An 18,158-nucleotide genomic window follows, 5' to 3' on the forward strand; every position below is an offset into this window, starting at 1 on the left:
TGACTACTGAAAAAAGTACATATAACCCCACCCAACTTTCGAAAATCCTGGACACGCCACTGACCGCTTGATAACAAGGTGATGACATTACCACTATGACATTGGGGAGGACAAACAAAATCAGTTCAACAAATAGTGTAACTGCATAAAGTAAACTTTTATTTATAAATTCTTGTAATATAAAAATACAAAATTTATATTAATCAACTAAATTAAAACAAACATTATTTTTAATAGCATATTTATAATGTAAAAGTTTCTGGGAATGAAATAAAGAACAATCTGAGTAACTACAACAGCCAATGAGACACTATACTCCTAAAAAATATCCTAATGAAAACACAAAATATTAAACATATACTGCGTGAGTATGTTAAAAGAGGGCCTGTGGAAAATGTGCTCCTTGCATGTAGGCAACCCTGGTACACCGAAGAGAAGAGCAGGGTAGATAGAGAACATTCCAGGATATCGGTGCTAAGCAGTATATACAACTTGACATAGAAGGGGATTGAAAAGAAAGTATCCAGTTCTGACCTTGGCATGCAGCGTGCAGGTCAGTTGAGTGCAGTTGAGCGGTGAGCAAAGTTGTGAGTATGGTTCAGTGGGTCAACATGGTGTTAAAGGTGCAGCAGCGTATCTTTGATGTGGAGACATATACACGCCTCGGTTCTTGGAAACAGTGTGCAGATTTGTTTATGACTGAGTTCGCGGTGAATTGAGTTCCAGCAAAGGCCCCAACCAAATCAGTAATGCACAAACTGATTGCAAAATGGCGGGAAACCGGATCCATGCTGAATAGGCCAAAAGTGTGTCCAAAGACTGTCCGCACAGAAGCAAAGGTGGGCGATGCGGCACAGCTAATGATACACAGTCCACGAAAATCATATCGGCGTTGGGCACAACAGTTGCAGGTGTCCCAGTCAACCACTATGCGGATCCTGAAGCAGGACTTAAACTTGCACGCATTCAAAGTTGCCGTGATGCATCAGGTGTGGGATGTGGACAAGGCAGCTCGCGTGCAGTTTGGTGGGTGGTTTCTGTCCAATATTGCTCCGGAGGTGCTGCAGGATGGTTACTTGTTCATTTCCGATGAAGCATGGTTCCACCTGTCAGGCTACATAAACTCTCAGAACATGCGACACTGGTCAGGTGTGCCATGTTGTCACGCCGTATCATCCCCCTGTTTTTCCATGAGACTGTGAACTCGGCTCGTTACATCAGTAACATATTCAACGTGGTTGTTGAACAACTGATTAAGGTTGAGCGAAGGAACACTTACTTCCAGGAGGATGAAGACATGGCGCATACAGCATGTCCAACGATCATGCACATTGAGTCAGTGTTCCTGCCTGATCGCGTCATCAGCCGTGGCACGAACCAACCTTGGCCACCTCATTCTCCAGATTTATCACCCTGTGATTTCTTCTTGTGGGGAGCTCTAAAGTGACAGGTGTATAGCAACAACCCTTACACTCGAAGAACTCCGGAACAACATTATTACAGCTATCCAGACCATCTCGCAGGATGTCCTCGCCCATGCTTTTCAGATCATGTGGTATCGTCTGCACACGTGCTTCGAGGTCAACTGAGGACATTTCCAGCACCTCCTCTAGGTAGGTTGTCACACTGTACTGTATTTACAGAAGAGATGTTTCATTAATTTACTTTATGTCAAGTTAACTGCTTGGCACCGATATCCTGGAATGTTCTCTACCCCCTCTTCTCTTCGGTGTACCAGGGTTGCCTACATGCAAGGAGCACATTTTCCACGGGGCCTCTTTTTACAGACTCACCCAGTAGTAGTGTTCTATTATCTTTGTTAATAATCTACTGTAAATTATTACTTATAGACCATACCTCACCATGATACACCAACCAAAAGTATTCTACACCATGTTTTCTGATACAACTACAATAGTACATACAGATCAAGTACAATTGAATCAACATATTATACGTGAGCTATGTGACATTAGCCTAAGGCCTCCACATATGTCGTAAATCTGGACCTGCAAAAGAGCCAGTTACAGTGGGTTCACATTGTGAGCCACCAAAATCAATAGTGAATACAAATTATATCTTGCAATTAATATGGATTTGGTGTTTATTTTCTTACATAAGTGAATTTTTAGTCTTTACGCCATGATCTCGAATACCAATATTTTATCTTTAATGTGGTTACAGTTACCATTTATAACTATTCTCTACATCTTTACATTGGTACAGTAATTGAATATTGGTGTCCACTCGAAACAGTATCCTACTTGACCAATTCCTACATGTTATTATCCAACATTAAATAGCACACACATCCCCAAATGATTCAATATTTCTCCAACATTATTTGACATCCTTCTGGAGGTATCTGTTTGAAATCAGGATTGTACTGTGTACTGTTGGTGGTGTGATTTTTATCCTTGGTGTTCACCTGAGCTAGAAATATGTCAATTTAGTAATCGTCATATTACTAATTCACATATCAAGTAAAATAAATTGAAGATTGAGCATGAGGTAAATTATTAATTATGAAAGTTTAATACCCTTAATTTGATACTCCAAATGAGAAATGTTATCCTAAATGTAAAAGTGATATGAAACACATTATGTTACCAGAACCGAGCATAGTATCATATAAATTCACGATACAAATTAGAATGTCATCAATCTCCAATACTCTTCTAATTTACCCATTGTTATTTTCTTTCTGCTGACACTTTTTACAATATTCTTCTCAAACATATTGCATTATGCCTTAGAACATAATTTTCTACCACTTATTTCATCCAAGTTTAAAGATGCAATAAATCAACCCAATGGTACATGGCATTCTTGCATGTTAAATTTAATACTACATCCAAGCTGCATTAGAACTGTTAACAGCATGCTCATCGCAAACAATATTGTACAAATGTTTTGACTTGTTTACCTATGAAATTTTTACTGATGTTTATACAATTTGTAAAGCAATACAAAACAAAATTCTATTTCACAGTTGTGCATGCATGGTTTGCTGTTAGAATGTTACTGAATACCCTAAAGATAGGAAGTTGCTTGTGCACATATGACATTATAGATCAATGTATGACTTTTTCAAGGTGATGGCATAGAAAAATTATATCTTAGTGTATGCATACCTTTTTCTTGTGCTATCAGCATATTGTTAAACATTTAATCCATCACTTAACTGTGCTGTTAGTGTTTGCATCATGGCTTCAGTGTATACTTGTCAATTATTTTATTTGAGGTCTGATCACTAGTTAAGAATATGTTTCAATTATCAGGGTGGAAATATTTTTGTGGTCATATGTCAGTTTAAAATATCGATTATGATTTATTCTCCCTTACTTACCTCAAATCACACTGTAACATGAATTTCTAGTCAGTAGTACTGATTTCATAGTGTTCAAATTATATCTTCATAAACTGCAACTTTTGTACTTCCTCCTGATATTCTCTTTGTCACTACGCAATGACTATGTTTTACAAGATTTTCTGATTTTTATTTTATTTGATGATGGCAACATTTTTTTATATATAAATCTCACATTGAACATTAATAATTTGGGGCAAATAAAACTTATATACAGGGAGGACCAAAAAGATATTACCACTGAAATGGATATGTGGAGGTTACGGATAGTATACTTTTAGGTATTTATTTTCACTGTAATTTACATATGTGTATGTATGTAGGTACGTGAATGGTACAAAGTGTATCTCAAGGATGCAGTGCAATTCACCTAGCTGCTGGATTGTCTGCAGCATCATCTGCCACTGCTTGGTTTTATTTGCTCATATCCTCCCTTCAAATTGCCATATAAGTGGTAACATATTTTTGGCCCTCCCTGTGTGTGTGTGTGTGTGTGTATATATATGTATATATATGCAAAACAGGGTTCTTTAGCCTGTTTAGTCTGGTATCAAGTATAAAATTCTATCTGTTTTTAGCAGCTGTTGCAGATTTAACAAAGAAAAAATATAATAAATTTGTTCACATGAGCTCAGACAAAAATTTGCCTTCTTGCTGAACACTTAGCAGAAACAAATAGAAAAGTTAACAATTACAATTATTAAACTAAAAGACTCACAATAAAACAGAATTCCAAGTATAAGTAATAATTTATCTTTCTAATTGTGTGCATTGCTTGTTGAATCTCGCTTCAAACAAATAAAAACACAGATCATGTTTCACCTAGTATTGGGTTGTCTAAGAAGTTCAGAGCATTTTTGACACAGATATAGGGACACTCCCTATGGAACCACATGGTAGAAAAACAGATTAAATGTGGTGGCAATGAAAAGTAAACATACGACTGCATTGGTCAGTGATGCGAACCTGTTTTTCTGCATTGTGTGTTAAACATGAATCATCAAACAGGGGCAGCTGAAGGGCCAGGGGACTGCCTCGGGTGCCACCCATGGGAAGGGGAGAGGGTGTTATCCATGAGTAGCACCAAGCCTTATTTTTTTTCTTTATAAGCACGGCAATTTTTTTAAGAAGAGTTGGATTTATTGTTGACAAGAAATAATTTAAGTTACTGCTGCATAACCTAATAAATATATTGAAAAATCATGTAGCAATTTGTCAAACTCCTTGACAGAGAGGTTAGTACAGCACACTAGGCATGGGTGTTTGTTGTGAATGCCCCTTCATCAATTTCATCATATCAACACTCATCCTCATTGCCACGATTAGCAAAAAGTAGCAGAAAAGCATAGCTAAATAGCAAAAATCAAAGCAAATCATGTAGCAATTTAACCTAAAATAAATGTATTCTTTAACACTTAAAATATTTTTAAAAATAAGACTATTATTTTTCTAATTTAAAACCATAAATATGTAACATGATCCAGGTTTTTATTGGGAGTTTAAAGTTAGGGATGGCAACGTGGAATGCAAGGGGGTGCCAAATATGCACCTTGCCTGGGTCAAAATTTTATCTTAAGCTGCCAGTCATCAAAACTTTCATTTTCGACACATTATGTTCTCCCTGTCCTCAGAACTTTCATTTTCGACCATTATGTTATTCCTCTCCAAAAAGGATTAAAATGCTGCACACATGTTAAAGTAGATTTGCAGCATACAAACAATGCTATAGGTTCAGTGGTTCGAAGATGGTTTGCCAGATTCAAAGCAGGGAATTTCAGCTAAATTAAGACATAAATTGAGTCTAACCAAAGATCGTCAACCAGAGAAATAGCAGAGCCAATGAATACACCTAAAATCACTGTTTAGTGAAACTTGGATACACCTCTCACTACAATATTTGGGTCAGAGAAAAACTTCCTTGATTGTTATTTCATCTGTAATATGTTTCTTAAACTGTACAAAACAGACCTTTTTTTAAAAAAAGAATGGTGACTGGTAATGAAAAATGGACCGTTTGACAATGTTGTACAAACAAGATCATGGGGTCAAGCTGGTACCAAACATTGATTCACATAAGATCATGCTCTGTGCCTGGTAGGATGTAAAGGGAGGGCATTCTAGACTATGAGCTGCTCCCACAAAATCGGACAATCACAGACATGTACTGCAGCCAGTTGAAGAAAGTGCCAGCACTGCTTCTGCTGGATCCAGCAGAATAGATCAGAAGTAGTGACCAAAAAGGGCGTTGAGTCCCATCAAGATCTATTTGGTCTAGGAATTAATTTGTGCGCCTGGACAAGAGATGGCGTAACGAGCGTATCGTCCCACAGTTCCGTGTATCCACGCATGCGTTGAAAACTCCTGTCAGCGCGCATCGTTCGTAGTATAGGGCAGTTGATTGACGCGTCAACAACAGCATTTTGTAGTCAACTGAACATGGCGCAGTTCATGCCAGATAAAGCGTTTTTGCGGGGTGTTCTGCTTCATTACTTTAACATGCAGAAAAGTGCTACCGAAAGTCATCGTATTTTGGTGGAAGTGTATGGTGACCATGCGCTAGCTGAGCGAACGTGTCAGAAGTGGTTTGCACGGTTTAGAAGTGGTGATTTCGGCCTGGAAGACCAAGAGTGACCTGGACAGCCAAAAAAATTTGAAGACGAAGAATTGAGAGCATTGCTCGATCAGGATTCGTGTCAAACGCAGAAAGAACTTGCAGAAGCATTAGGCGTTGATCAAACAACAGTTTCCAAACGCCTCAAAGCCATGGGAATGATTCAAAAGATGTCACATTGGGTTCCACATGAATTGAAAGACAGAGACGTTGAAAGACGAAAAACCATTTGCGAATTGCTGCTTCAAAGACAGAAAAGAAAGGGGTTTTTGCATCGCATTGTTACTAGCAATGAGAAGTGGATCCATTACGAGAACCCGAAACGAAAAAAGCCTGGGTGAAGCCAGGTGAACCAGGTCCATCACAACCGAAACCAGATATTCACTGTGCAAAGGTTATGCTGTGCATATGGTGGGATATGAAAGGTGTGGTGTACTATGAGCTGCTGCAACCGGGTGAAACTATTAATGGAGAATGTTATCGACGACAATTAATGCGTTTGAAGCAAGCTCTGGCCAGCAAACGGCCAGAATGGGAGAACAGACATGATAAACTTATTTTTCAACATGATAACGCTCGCCCACATGTCGCAAAACCGGTCAAAACCTATTTAGAAAATGTCGGATGGGAAGTTTTACCCCACCTGCCGTATTCACCACACATTGCTCCTTCGGACTACTACTTGTTCGATTGCATGAATAACGATTTGATTGGACAGCGGTTCACTTCTTCAGAAGATATCGAAAAATGGGTCTCTGACTAGATCGCTTCAAAGGATGAGGACTTCTTTCGCCACGGAATCCGTAACTTGCCTGACAGATGGGCGAAAGTGGTGCCTCGCGATGGACAATATTTTTCTTAAGGTATTTATGTATTTTGTGTTTGAACTACAGCTTCAATGTGTGTGTAACAACCGCACGAATTAATTCCTAGAGCAAACAGAAAATTGAACAAATTAGGCTTGGACAACTTACTCCACCCACCATATTGGACATTGCACCATCCAACTTCCACTTGTTCCAGTCTTTACAGAACTCTTTGAACAGAAAATCATTCCATGATTCCAATGATGTCAAACAGCTCATATATGACGTATTCGCATTCAATTGCTGGCACTCTACGCTGATGGTATTTTGAAGTTGTCAGAACAATGGACCAAGGTCATCAAGAAAAGTAGACAATACTTTAAGGAATACAGATATTCTTGCAATATCATAATATTTATTTTTCTTTTCTACGACAAAAACACTCAGAACTTTCCTGACAACCCAACACTATATATTTTTTGGCCATACTTGGCTTTATACAGTTTAACAATATTTCTTAGTAATGATGAATGTGCGCTGAATCCTGGGAAAGGTCACAATGACAAAAAAATTCAGAATATAAAGATTATGCAGGGTGACATAGAAAAACGGGAACTTTTGAAAAACCCACCAGACACCAGAGAAATCAGATAAAATACATATATTGACAGAAATTGAACTCTTACAACTTGCCACAGTAATCCACAGTATCACTTTTTGAAAATTACGTCCTTCAGATGGAGTTATTTGCTAGCTCTGCATTCTTGCAATCTGCCATTGAGGTCCCTCCTTAATCGCTGCAACATGTCAGGTGGGATGGCACGAATTTCGTCTTTGCTTCAATTCATACCTTGTTCGAAGTTTTTTATCCACGTTTTTATCGCGTGTTTCGAGGGAATACTACCATCATGCCCTACACTGAAAAAAACGTCTGAACAACCTCTGTGCAACTTGCAAACTATCATTGTTTTTGTAAAACATTTTTATGGCGAAAGCATGATGTTGATCAATCCTTGCCCAAGATACCATTATGCAGTGTTGCCAGCTACGCTTTTCAAAAGTTCCTGTTCTTCTGTCTCACCCTGTACAATATTGCCACAAAGAAAATATAGTAGTGTTTAAATGTAAGGAATGTTTTTATTAGTTTAAATTAACTTTTGTCACTTTGTTGTTTTTTTATAAAAATGTAAAACACTTGTTTTAATTGTTATTTATAGACCTATAAAATTAAACAATGCACATTTAACATAAAATTCAGAAAATACATATGAATATTCCTATGTATGTTTTATAATATTTCACGTACATCATTATTATTATTGATTTGTTCCTTTAACTCTGGGAACTGGTGCATTAGGATTTTGCCCTTTGTAGAATGTCTTCAATAACTCCATAGCTTCTTCATGTCTTATGCCACCAACAATAACACAACCATTACTGAAAAACTGTGATGTGTCTAGACCTGAAACACATCCACCAAACCTATCATTATTGCACCCATAGTACATTGCTTTCACTGAAAGCTGCAAAAGAGCAGAAGCACACATAATGCAAGGTTCCACTGTTGTATACACCTCCACTTCTTTGAAAACTTTCTTCCATGAACGTCCAGTTTCCTTACACCATGACACAACTTTATCAATGCAGTCTATTTCTGCATGACGAGTTGAGTTCTTAGTTTCATTCACTGTGTTCCTTCCTTCTGCAATTATTTTGTTCTCGTACACCAACACGCAGCCTACCGGTACTTCACCATTTTTCAGGGCTGCTCTTGCAAGCTCAAAAATTCTGTCAACAAACTCTTCATTTAAAGCAACCATATTTTGAATTTACTTCGCAGCCTACAGTGTAAGTCAATCAGATGCAAAATATTTCATGACATCAACCTCCTCTAACTGAGCTATGACCTTTTCATTCCAATTCTTGTTGCTGCCTGGATTCCGTGGACTAGGATGAAGTATTGAGACAACCTGGAAAATAATTAATATTTGAACAACATTATAGTACATAAATTAAAAACTGTGTGTGTAGGTGGAACCCTACTACAAAACAGACATAAAACACACTACATATAAGAGGTGACAAAAGGAGGGGGATTGCTCCTGCAACCAAGAGGTGAAGAGAGGAAACAAACCTTAACATAGATTGTATTTATATTTTTTGTTATTTTGTGGTGCTTTTCTACCACTTTTGGCTAATTGTGACAATGAGGATGAGAGATGAAATTGATGAATTGACACTCACAAAGAACACACATGACCAGGTTGAGACTCAAACCTAGGATCTCCAGTGGCAAGATCGAAAGCCAACCACTTTGAGCATTTGGACAGCGAGTCAGCCTGAACATAGGATCAAATATGTTCTATCCTGTCAAAATGTGGTGAGCAACACCTTGATTGCCCCATGTAAATTTGCAAGATTGCACTTTCCTCATCCATTTTACCACCTCAGCCAATGTCTGAACACTCAGGTTTCCATCTTTATGAATCATATTTTGCACATCTTCAATGTTAAGATGAGTAATTGATTTATGAGGCTGTCCATGATACTTGTAATTTTTCTCTTGCCTCCCATATCCATAGTACCATTGAAAACACTGCATACAGCATATATTCATAACTTATGCTTTGGTAAAGAGCTGGAATGCTGCAGACTTCTTTTCAGTTTTTCCAGAAACTTGATTTTAACACAACGCTCACCTTTTCCAAATGTAAGAAATGTATTTATATTTACATAAACGTGTCCAAAAAAGGGCCATATTTGGAACAATGAAGTTGATGCTTGCTAATTATAACAAGTTCAAATATTTCACATTGATCTATGCCCAGGTTTGAATCATTATTCTTCACCTCCCTCCAGGATGGTCCTCTTTTTGCGTGCACTACACCTTGTACACCAAATTTAATATTTTCTTATATTATGAAATCTTTAGGGAGCCTGAAACAAACACACAGATTCGAGGTTACACCATAATATGTACAGGTGTACATGTGTATAACAGCCTCTAATGTCTTTAAATATGATAAAGCAAATTTTTTTCCCGAAATTCTTCTTATGGCTAGCAAGTGCTGTCAATAATAATCAAGAGAGATAACCCACATAGCACGTAAGTTAACTGCAAGTTAAATAGAATGTCGATTTAACTTGCAGTTAACTTACATGCTATCTGGGAATATATGCAAGTGCATATTTACCTGTATATGACAGAGTCCTGCTGTTCTTAATGCAGACTTAGCTTTTTCTTTGGCAAAGTTTCCAACCCCAATTACAGTTTCTACACCGAGGAGTCTTACAACATCCACCAACGCTTCATCACATAAGGAAAACAATAGTTCCCTTTGGGATGCCTGCATTTAAAAATAAATAAAAATAGAATAGAAAATATATACTTTTACACCATCAGAAAACATGGGGCAAAAATGCATTCATCTGAATCATGAGTGTGGGTTAAAATTTAAAAATGAAACCTAACAAGTTTCATAATAAGGTGAAGACCCTAGCAGAGAAAACTAAGAGTAAGCTGATTTACATTACTTATCTAGCCAAGAATTATAATTGTGAGCATATTCAGTTGATAATGCAAGTTTAAAATGTTGTCATGTTATCTGACAGGTTTCTTTACATTCATCATGTACTTTTGACATGTGACATTTCAAGGAATTTGTTGTAACCAAGACAAAGCGAAAAAAATAATAATCAAATGCACTTAAATTAGAGAGAAATGCCATGACAACATTCTCATTTGGAGAACCTGGCAAATGCAAAACCTTTTTCTAAATGCGACAGTTCAATTTTCAATTCATGTTTCATAACATCTCACATGACTACCTTTAATTCTGCTGCCGAAATGTTTTTGCCAGTGCTGGTCATCAATTGTAGTGGGCAATAGTTGTGTACAAATGAATGGCGAAAAAATACTTCAGGTGTGTTGCACAAATCCTTCCATAAACTCCAAAATCTTTGCCCACTAATTTCACTTCGGTGACACTCAAATCCCATAACCGGCCTCTCTGGAAGTTCTACTTCTGGTTTTCCAACTGGGCCATAAATCTCTAACCAATCTTTCACTAGATTTACCTCACCAAATGGAACCTGTTGAAATTAACGTAGGCATTTAAAAAATGTCAAAATACACAAACAGTAATTTTTCATCTCAATGAAATGTCCTGTGCAAAATTTACTGTAAACTAATACAGATAATGATATGAAAAATAAAGACTCAACTCTTACATGAATACTAGGTGGCATTTATTAGTTTTTTTTTTTAATGAATGCTGACTTTGGGCACAAATTAAATATGTTTAATTGTATGAAAACACTGAAATCCATTACTGAACATAATATTCTAAGCTACAACCAATTACGACAGAAGTGTGTGCATGTGTAAAATCAAATCTGTAGGTCAGATTTTTACTCCTGTGTGTAACTTTATCTTTTTTTACACTTTACATTATTTTTAAATATTCCCTTTATGCAATAATGTAACAACATATGTGTCTTATTTTAAAGTTAACATCTTTATAAGATATGAACATTGTTAAGAAAAGGCTTCACAGCCTTAACTTGAACATGAAAAATGGCCAAATAAATAAATGAAATTTCAAAATAAGCCACAAAAAACGAAAATATTACTTTCTCTTTCAGTGTATTATGTTCAGGGCCATGATTCCCAGAAATACCACCCAGTACATTGCTGTATTGCATAATGATTGTCTGCTGGGATCTATGTACACAGATAAGGTTCAATTGTTCTTTACTTCTAACAAGATAAGCCTTTGCCTTTCTTTTAAGTTGAGATTTCTGAAAGTAAACTTTCCTTTGACATTTTGAAATGGTACCATAAGTTCAAGTTTTATACAACTTACAAGCACAAAAAAACACATATAATAAAGCCATCCATAACAAGAATAGAGAGAAGACAGTGGAAATGAGGTCACCCATGAATCATCAGGTATCCCTTTGAAAAGGATTGTGATATGCAATTTGAGAGTTGCAAGGTTCAAAAAGCAAATGTTTGCTGTATTTCACGGAAGGGACTAAGAATGCACTCCTATCACCTAACAATGCTTGGATTTAACACCTGATGATCAACGCTGAACATAGACTTTCTGCAGAGAACTACCACAGTTCATAGTGGATGATGATTCATGTGAAGTAACTTGCACAGCTTTTTCACTTCATGAATGAATGGCAATTGAAACCATCACTACTGAAATGCTGCAATGAGTTTGGAACCATATGGACTTTCATGTAGAGCATCTGTAAAGATATCTAAAAAAAACTTCAAGTTTTCTATGATTTTTTTTTCTCAAATATAATCATATCTGAAGTGCACTACGAGTGACGATGTATTAAAGCACTGGCAACCATCTTGAATAACTCTGTATTACATGAGCAAAGGGTCATGCTGGTAAAGGTGTTTTAATGGAAATGAATCTGGGAAAATATCAGATACGCCCTGAGGACGAAGATCATTTTGAAAATGAATAACGTCAATATAATGAAGGGAGAGAAAAAGGATTTAGCTCATGGAAGCTAATAAGAGAACAATAATGGGCTTGTTTTGTTAACTGGTGTCATCCTTGTGAATGTGTTACTGTAACTACACATGCTTTTTTGTGCTGCACAGGTGGACCTAACAAATAATGTTTTTTTGTGCTGCACAGGTGGACCTAACAAATAATGTATGTTTGTGATTGTCTTTTGTTTTAAAAGCAACATGTTAATCTGTGGTATACATGGACCTTACAGTACTTATTCTAATTATTGTTTAGATTATGCAGTGACGTGCCAAGTTAGGCAGGAGTGTTGAAGGAAGTTACTAATACCCTGTTTGGGCCAGCTTTCTTCTTAGTAAAATAGAAGTAAAAACGCCTTCTTAAAATTTCTAGCACCATTTAATTTATAATAGTTATTTGTGGTTACAAAACCACTAAATATTTCTAGCGTGAACTGTGAAGTACCTGGCCTAACCTATTTATAGAAGATTCAGCAACTGGTCTGAAACACAAACTGAAGAAATAAATATTTATTTTGGGAGGGAACCCAAATCTTTGACATGATACTGTGTAAACATGTTTCAAAATCTTATCAAAAGCTCTTTGAACTTTTTTTTTTTTACTTAGCTTAACTTACTTGGAATCTGGGCCCAAGTTCCGATTGTTTAATTATTCTAAATTTATCATGGTGCACAGGCATTTTTTACATGGTTTGATTTCTAATTATGTTTAACACATACTTCTGAGTCTTCGTGATAACTTACTGTGCATTTTCTGGAGAACCATTTTTACCTTCTGTATACTCATATATGATCCTTCATTTGCGAGCAGCCATTCGTATACTGTTGTCTTGGGTGCATACTGTGTGAGGTGCAAAGGGATATTGCGTCGCTAAATGCTTTATTGTTAGGTAGATTAGGCTTAAGAATCTAACATTAATAAAATATTCCTAAATTCATTTGTTGTTAGGTTAGGTGGGACAAGTTTAAGCCTCTTCACATTAGCTTTCCTAAATGCTCTAAACACCTGATTACATAATATCTGGTCACAAGCATGAAACCCCTTTGAGCCTTGCATGAAAATCTGCAAAAAAAAACAGGGTTCAAGTTGACTGGAATTCTAGAACATCTGCTTGTTAAGCTACATAAAGGTAAAAAGTAAAGGTAAAGTGTTCCCCTGTGCTTAGCACCACGCCATGAAGGCGTATAGGGGGTGTGGGGGTAACGCCCCACACTTTCTTGATCCGGTCATGAGTGAGGGTGATGTGATCAGCATCACGCCCCTTACCGCCTTTACCCCCCAGGGTTTCCCCCAGGTACCCATGTTATTCGACGCTGGGTGGGCGCCGGGGCCGCTTCCATCGTTAGAAAAGTTCCCGGATTTGAACCGGCCGGGGATCGAACCCGGGACCTTGAGCATGGTAGTCAGACACGTTACCGACTGAGCCACCGCGGCCCTTTCAAATCATAATTTCTCTGGTAAGTAATACTCAGTGAAGCTTTTAACTCTTAACTACTATGGACATTGATAGTCACGCAAGCCCCATCTAGTTCGCTGCACTTTTTGACTTTCTTTGCACTGAAGCGTGTATTTGGTTACACAGTGCAACACCGAGTCCTCTAGTTCGTTGATTTGGAGTCAAGTAGTGTATTTGGTGTTTGCACTACGTTCTGGAGCGGTGTATGTGTGGTGTATGGTCATGTGGTGTATGCTAACTAATCAAATGACAGTTCAAAGCAGCACACAGGCATTTGTTGAAACTTCTGAACTCTGAAAATCAAAGGCAAGACCTTGTAACCTTGACAGCTTGTAGCCAACACCTAGGGTTGCCAGACATCCCGTATATACGGGATTGTCCCCTTTTGTAAAGAAATGTCCCGGTAGGCCTATCCCGGAAAAAGTTCTCAGGATGCCCATTTGTCCCGTATTTAGCTAAAGAAATAACAAATTCAAATTTTATTCTATGTTAAATAAAACCATGTTTATACATTTTAAAATGAAGAATATAACTCCAATGTAAGGAAAATAAACAAAATAATGTTCACAAAGAATCATTTTGTTTTCATGATGTAGAGGTTGTGTTAAAAATAGATCCTTCATGAACGTAAAATTTACTTAGCACTAGTTACACTGTAATATTGGAACACGATAGTGTTCTAGGGTTAACAATGCTTTAAATAGCAATTATTTTGGGTAACAGTATGGTATAGTGAAAACACATTTCTTCAAATTTACAGGAGAAACTACTTACGGAAATGAGCTTCTGTAGACTTTTGGAAGTGTTTTCTCCCTTCGTTCAACTTATTTGTCCGGTAAACCATGTATTTTTTGACATTTATGTATCTCCGATGCACAATAGCTCTTGCCACCATTACCGTCACTACGTGAATCAAATGTTTCGTGCGTACGATTATGTAACCCCCTGCTAGCAACCACGCGGTAGTTTTACAAGATGACGTGTGAGTGTTTTTTTTTTAATTTAATTTTCTGTTCGTCTAACCTAACTGAACCTAACCTTCCGTGAATGGTTTGTGGATCAATTTTCACTTAAAAATCTTGTGAATAGTTTGTGCGGCATTTTTCGGTTAATTAATAAGTTTGGAAACACTGCATATCAGCTGACGATAAACAACGTGAGTCAAGATTTGCCTGCCATATTGTGTGTAACGAAAGCGAATTAGCAACGAACAATAAATACTTGTAATGTAAAAAATTACGCTTTTTTCAGTGAAAAAAGCAAAATCTTACGTTCAAAAATGTTCTGCTATGCGTAAGTACAAATGTAAACAATTAGGAAATAAATGAGTGAAATGTGTTTTCACTATACCATATTGTTTACCTTATTTTGTAATGTTCAAAAATGTTATAAAACATAAATTTAACTATATCCATGTCTATATAATCTGTGTCCCGTTTTTTTTTTTTATTTTAGAAATCTGGCAACCCTACCAACACCCCAAATAAAAGGTATGGAGAAGATATCATTTAATAGTTGGAAGGGTGCAAGAAATAAAGTAAAATATGAATTCAGCATGGTCTGAGAGACAGTCCATAGTAGTTAAGGGTTAACTAATTAGGTTCTCCAAGAATTGACTCCCACAATTGTTTCCAGTATTTTAAAGCACATCATATTACTCCTATAAAATCCTGTGAAAAATCATTTAAGATTCAGATCCACTGCCTTTTCTTCACAACTGTCTGCCTAATCTAGCAACTAGCATAGCATTGCAAATTCAGCAAAAGACAAATCCCAAGGTGTTAAACAGTAACGAACAACAACAGTGACCTTCAACATTTATTGGTAAGGACATTAGATGCAACAATATACTAAAGAAAACTAATGTGCATTTCTACATTGAAATGTAGAAGACGGACTAAGTATCATGATACACATCAACATAGTAAATAGTGAATTCTGCCTCTTTAAGCCAGAATCTTCCTCATGGTTATGGGTACTAATCTGATATTCCCTGGACAGATTTCTTCATTTTTACAGAAGAAAAATGAATAAACTACTTACGGTAATAAGTTCCTCTAGCATTGTCTAACATCTGGAAGGTGTTTTGTGTGATGTGAGAATGTTTCCTAGCGGAAATTCATGTTCTTTGTTGAAAATTAATTCTCCGACCCACGAACCATTGACATGTGGTTAGGTTACTTTCGGTTACGTTAGGCAAACATAGTTAAAATTTTGTGTCGTGGTAGTATCAGGATCCAGAAATTGCAAAACAATTGTGAACCATTGACGCTAGCCCCACGAACCATTGACGTGTGGTTAGGTTAGCTTCGGTTAGGTTAGGCATACATAGTTAAAATTATGTCAAAAATTGCAATTACTTTGATCAAAAAAACGTTAATACACCTTAAAGAATGTTCAGCGAAGCAGATAGGTAAGTACAAATGTCAAAAATTGACAAAACGAAGAAGTTATAGGTGTCCGGGGAATATCAGATTTTTACCCGGTTATGGTTATCTTCTGGAAAACTGTCCTTGCTCTTATTTCAGAAAAAAAAAGCCTATGAATACTTTTCATATAACACTAACCCCTGTTTGCGACATTCCAAAGGGACCTGGATTCATTCCTAAAAATAAAATCTTCTTCGAACTTGTGCAATACTTTGCAACATATTGTGAATGAACTCCCAGTGCATATTCAAGCGGATTGTAAATACAAGAGATTGGATCTGAAAACGTAATTTGCTTCAATTTTTGTGAGAGATCTTTTTCTATTTCTAATAACCTCCAAGGCAAAGACCCCTCGGTAAAAGTAAAATTATACATCCTGACATTCACTTGTTATTCCAGATGAAAATCCAATTGCCGGTAAATTATGTATCGTAGAACATTCGATGATTAAAAACACCTGTAACCAGCGAAAGAATCAAAATTGAAGCGTGTTGTAATTTTGCGCATTTCAACGCGCTTAAATCTTTAATAAAAACTCGCCTAACTTAAAACTTCAGTAGCAAAATAATTGTTTAAAATTCTATTTTAAATTACAAAGTAAGTTTACCGAGGAAAGAACACATTTCATGTGTGGTGTAGAATTCACGGAAGTTTCTCTAGTTTCCAACTCACTATAAAAAAATGTATATTTCAACTCACATTGAAGCAGCAAAATAACTTCCAAACGTGCAACTACAGATCGACAGCCGCCTGAAGGTGCATGTCCTTTTATGTACTTCCGAGATTCTTGTCTATACGTAGATCCAAAATAGTATTATTGTTTTCTTTTACTTTCTATTATTTCAATGGAAGTGATACACAAATTTATTGGTGGATGGCAATACTGCTCGAAAGTCAGCTGTTTACAAAATGAATTCCGATATTGCGTTATTGTGATAAAATGACTATCAAACTCAAATATATGTATTTCTTTTTATCGAATAATAAACATTAACATTATCATTTGTTCAATACTTACTTTTGTTGTTTTTTCTTAAATTCTCTTTTTTTTTTCTCTGCCCGAGTGGAAAAAAAGGTAGATATAGGCTCCCTGCCTGCGAGTAAACTGGATGACGGCCTCAAACAAATGAATCACGATTGCATTTGTTATGATCTGCTCGATTATGTCATTGCTAAAAGAGTATACTATTGTGTTTGAAAGTGCCCGTGTGGCTGTCATGTACAAAATGTAGGCAAGGCGTTTACAAATTTAGTCTCTGGATTGATTTTTTTGGTTTCCCTCTAAAAGAAGCATGTCGACGTCTGTGGGTGCCGATATCCTTAGAAGTCCTTTTGAAAATGTACTTAATTTTGTGCCAGAAGGACATGAGAAAGCTTTAAAACATGCGTTTTATAATTCACTGGCTCTGTTACTCCTTGTTGTATGCGGTGCAGCTGGTTGGGCCGTTTATTATGTGCTCGAGCCCTTCATAAAGCCTTTGTTATGGGCTGTACTATGTGGCTCGGTGTTGCACCCGTTTAAACATAGAATAGCAACTTGGACACGAAAGTGGCTGCAGAACTTGGATTCAAATTCAACCCCTTTGTTCGTTGGAGTTATGATGATGCCGGTGCAAGTGATTGACGATACGTCTGAAAGAGTTGGAGGATTCATTACGAAATATTTGAAAATTATTTTGGCGGCTTGTGTTATATTACCTTGCCTTCATGTGGTATACTACTATACTCCTCGATTTATTGTTTGTTTGGTCCAGCGATTGGGCATCATTAGTTTTACTGTCATTGGAACATTCATTACGACAATTGGGCCAAGTGTGGTAAGATTCAACATTAGATTTTAGATGTATAATTGTGATCAGCTCTTAATAAACTCAATTATAAGTGAAATAACCTTGGTAAAAATTTACTATCCTTCGGACACCTCTAATTTTTTCGTTTTGTCAATTTTTGACATTCGTACTTACGTA

The 18,158-nt window shown here is 36.7% G+C and overlaps 3 protein-coding genes across 8 annotated transcripts in view; 1 reads left to right on the forward strand and 2 right to left on the reverse strand.

The window, feature by feature from the left end:
- Positions 1-6,373: 6,373 nt before the first annotated feature.
- LOC146003506 (tRNA-specific adenosine-34 deaminase catalytic subunit ADAT2) lies at positions 6,374-8,607 on the reverse strand. Its single transcript, XM_083141795.1, has one exon. The coding sequence runs from the start codon at positions 8,605-8,607 to the stop codon at positions 8,104-8,106; it is 504 nt and encodes a 167-aa protein (XP_082997921.1). The 3' UTR covers positions 6,374-8,103.
- Positions 8,608-8,622: 15 nt separating this feature from the next.
- Positions 8,623-16,903, reverse strand: Smug (Single-strand-selective monofunctional uracil-DNA glycosylase). The gene is made up of 4 exons (XM_083141792.1): positions 16,799-16,903; positions 10,616-10,879; positions 9,982-10,134; positions 8,623-8,757 (listed from the first exon to the last, which is right to left on the reverse strand). Exons 1-4 carry the CDS (start codon positions 16,817-16,819, stop codon positions 8,641-8,643), a joined length of 555 nt encoding a protein of 184 aa, XP_082997918.1. The 5' UTR covers positions 16,820-16,903; the 3' UTR covers positions 8,623-8,640.
- A 418-nt stretch (positions 16,904-17,321) lies between these two features.
- Positions 17,322-18,158, forward strand: part of LOC146003511 (transmembrane protein 245) — a 63,209-nt gene continuing 62,372 nt past the window's right edge. For all 6 annotated transcript variants that reach the window (XM_083141802.1, XM_083141835.1, XM_083141815.1 and 3 more), the window contains exon 1: positions 17,322-18,008. In XM_083141802.1, the coding sequence (XP_082997928.1) occupies positions 17,484-18,008 (525 nt within the window). In that variant the 5' untranslated portion in view covers positions 17,322-17,483. The remainder of the gene's footprint in view (positions 18,009-18,158) is intronic.

Source organism: Lepisma saccharinum, chromosome 1 (assembly GCF_977018435.1).
Source record: "Lepisma saccharinum chromosome 1, izLepSacc3.1, whole genome shotgun sequence".
In the NCBI taxonomy this organism is placed as follows: Eukaryota; Metazoa; Arthropoda; class Insecta; order Zygentoma; family Lepismatidae; genus Lepisma; species Lepisma saccharinum.

Excerpts from the sequence above, each read along its gene's own strand:
- LOC146003506 (XM_083141795.1), bottom strand. The coding sequence starts at position 8,607 with ATGGTTGCTTTAAATGAAGAGTTTGTTGACAGAATTTTTGAGCTTGCA.
- Smug (XM_083141792.1), bottom strand. The coding sequence starts at position 16,819 with ATGAAATGTGTTCTTTCCTCG. Across the intron at positions 10,880-16,798 it reads TGAAATGTGTTCTTTCCTCG|GTTCCATTTGGTGAGGTAAA; the intron begins GTAAACTTACTT and ends TAATTTCAACAG. Across the intron at positions 8,758-9,981 it reads CAGGACTCTGTCATATACAG|GTTGTCTCAATACTTCATCC; the intron begins GTAAATATGCAC and ends ATTATTTTCCAG.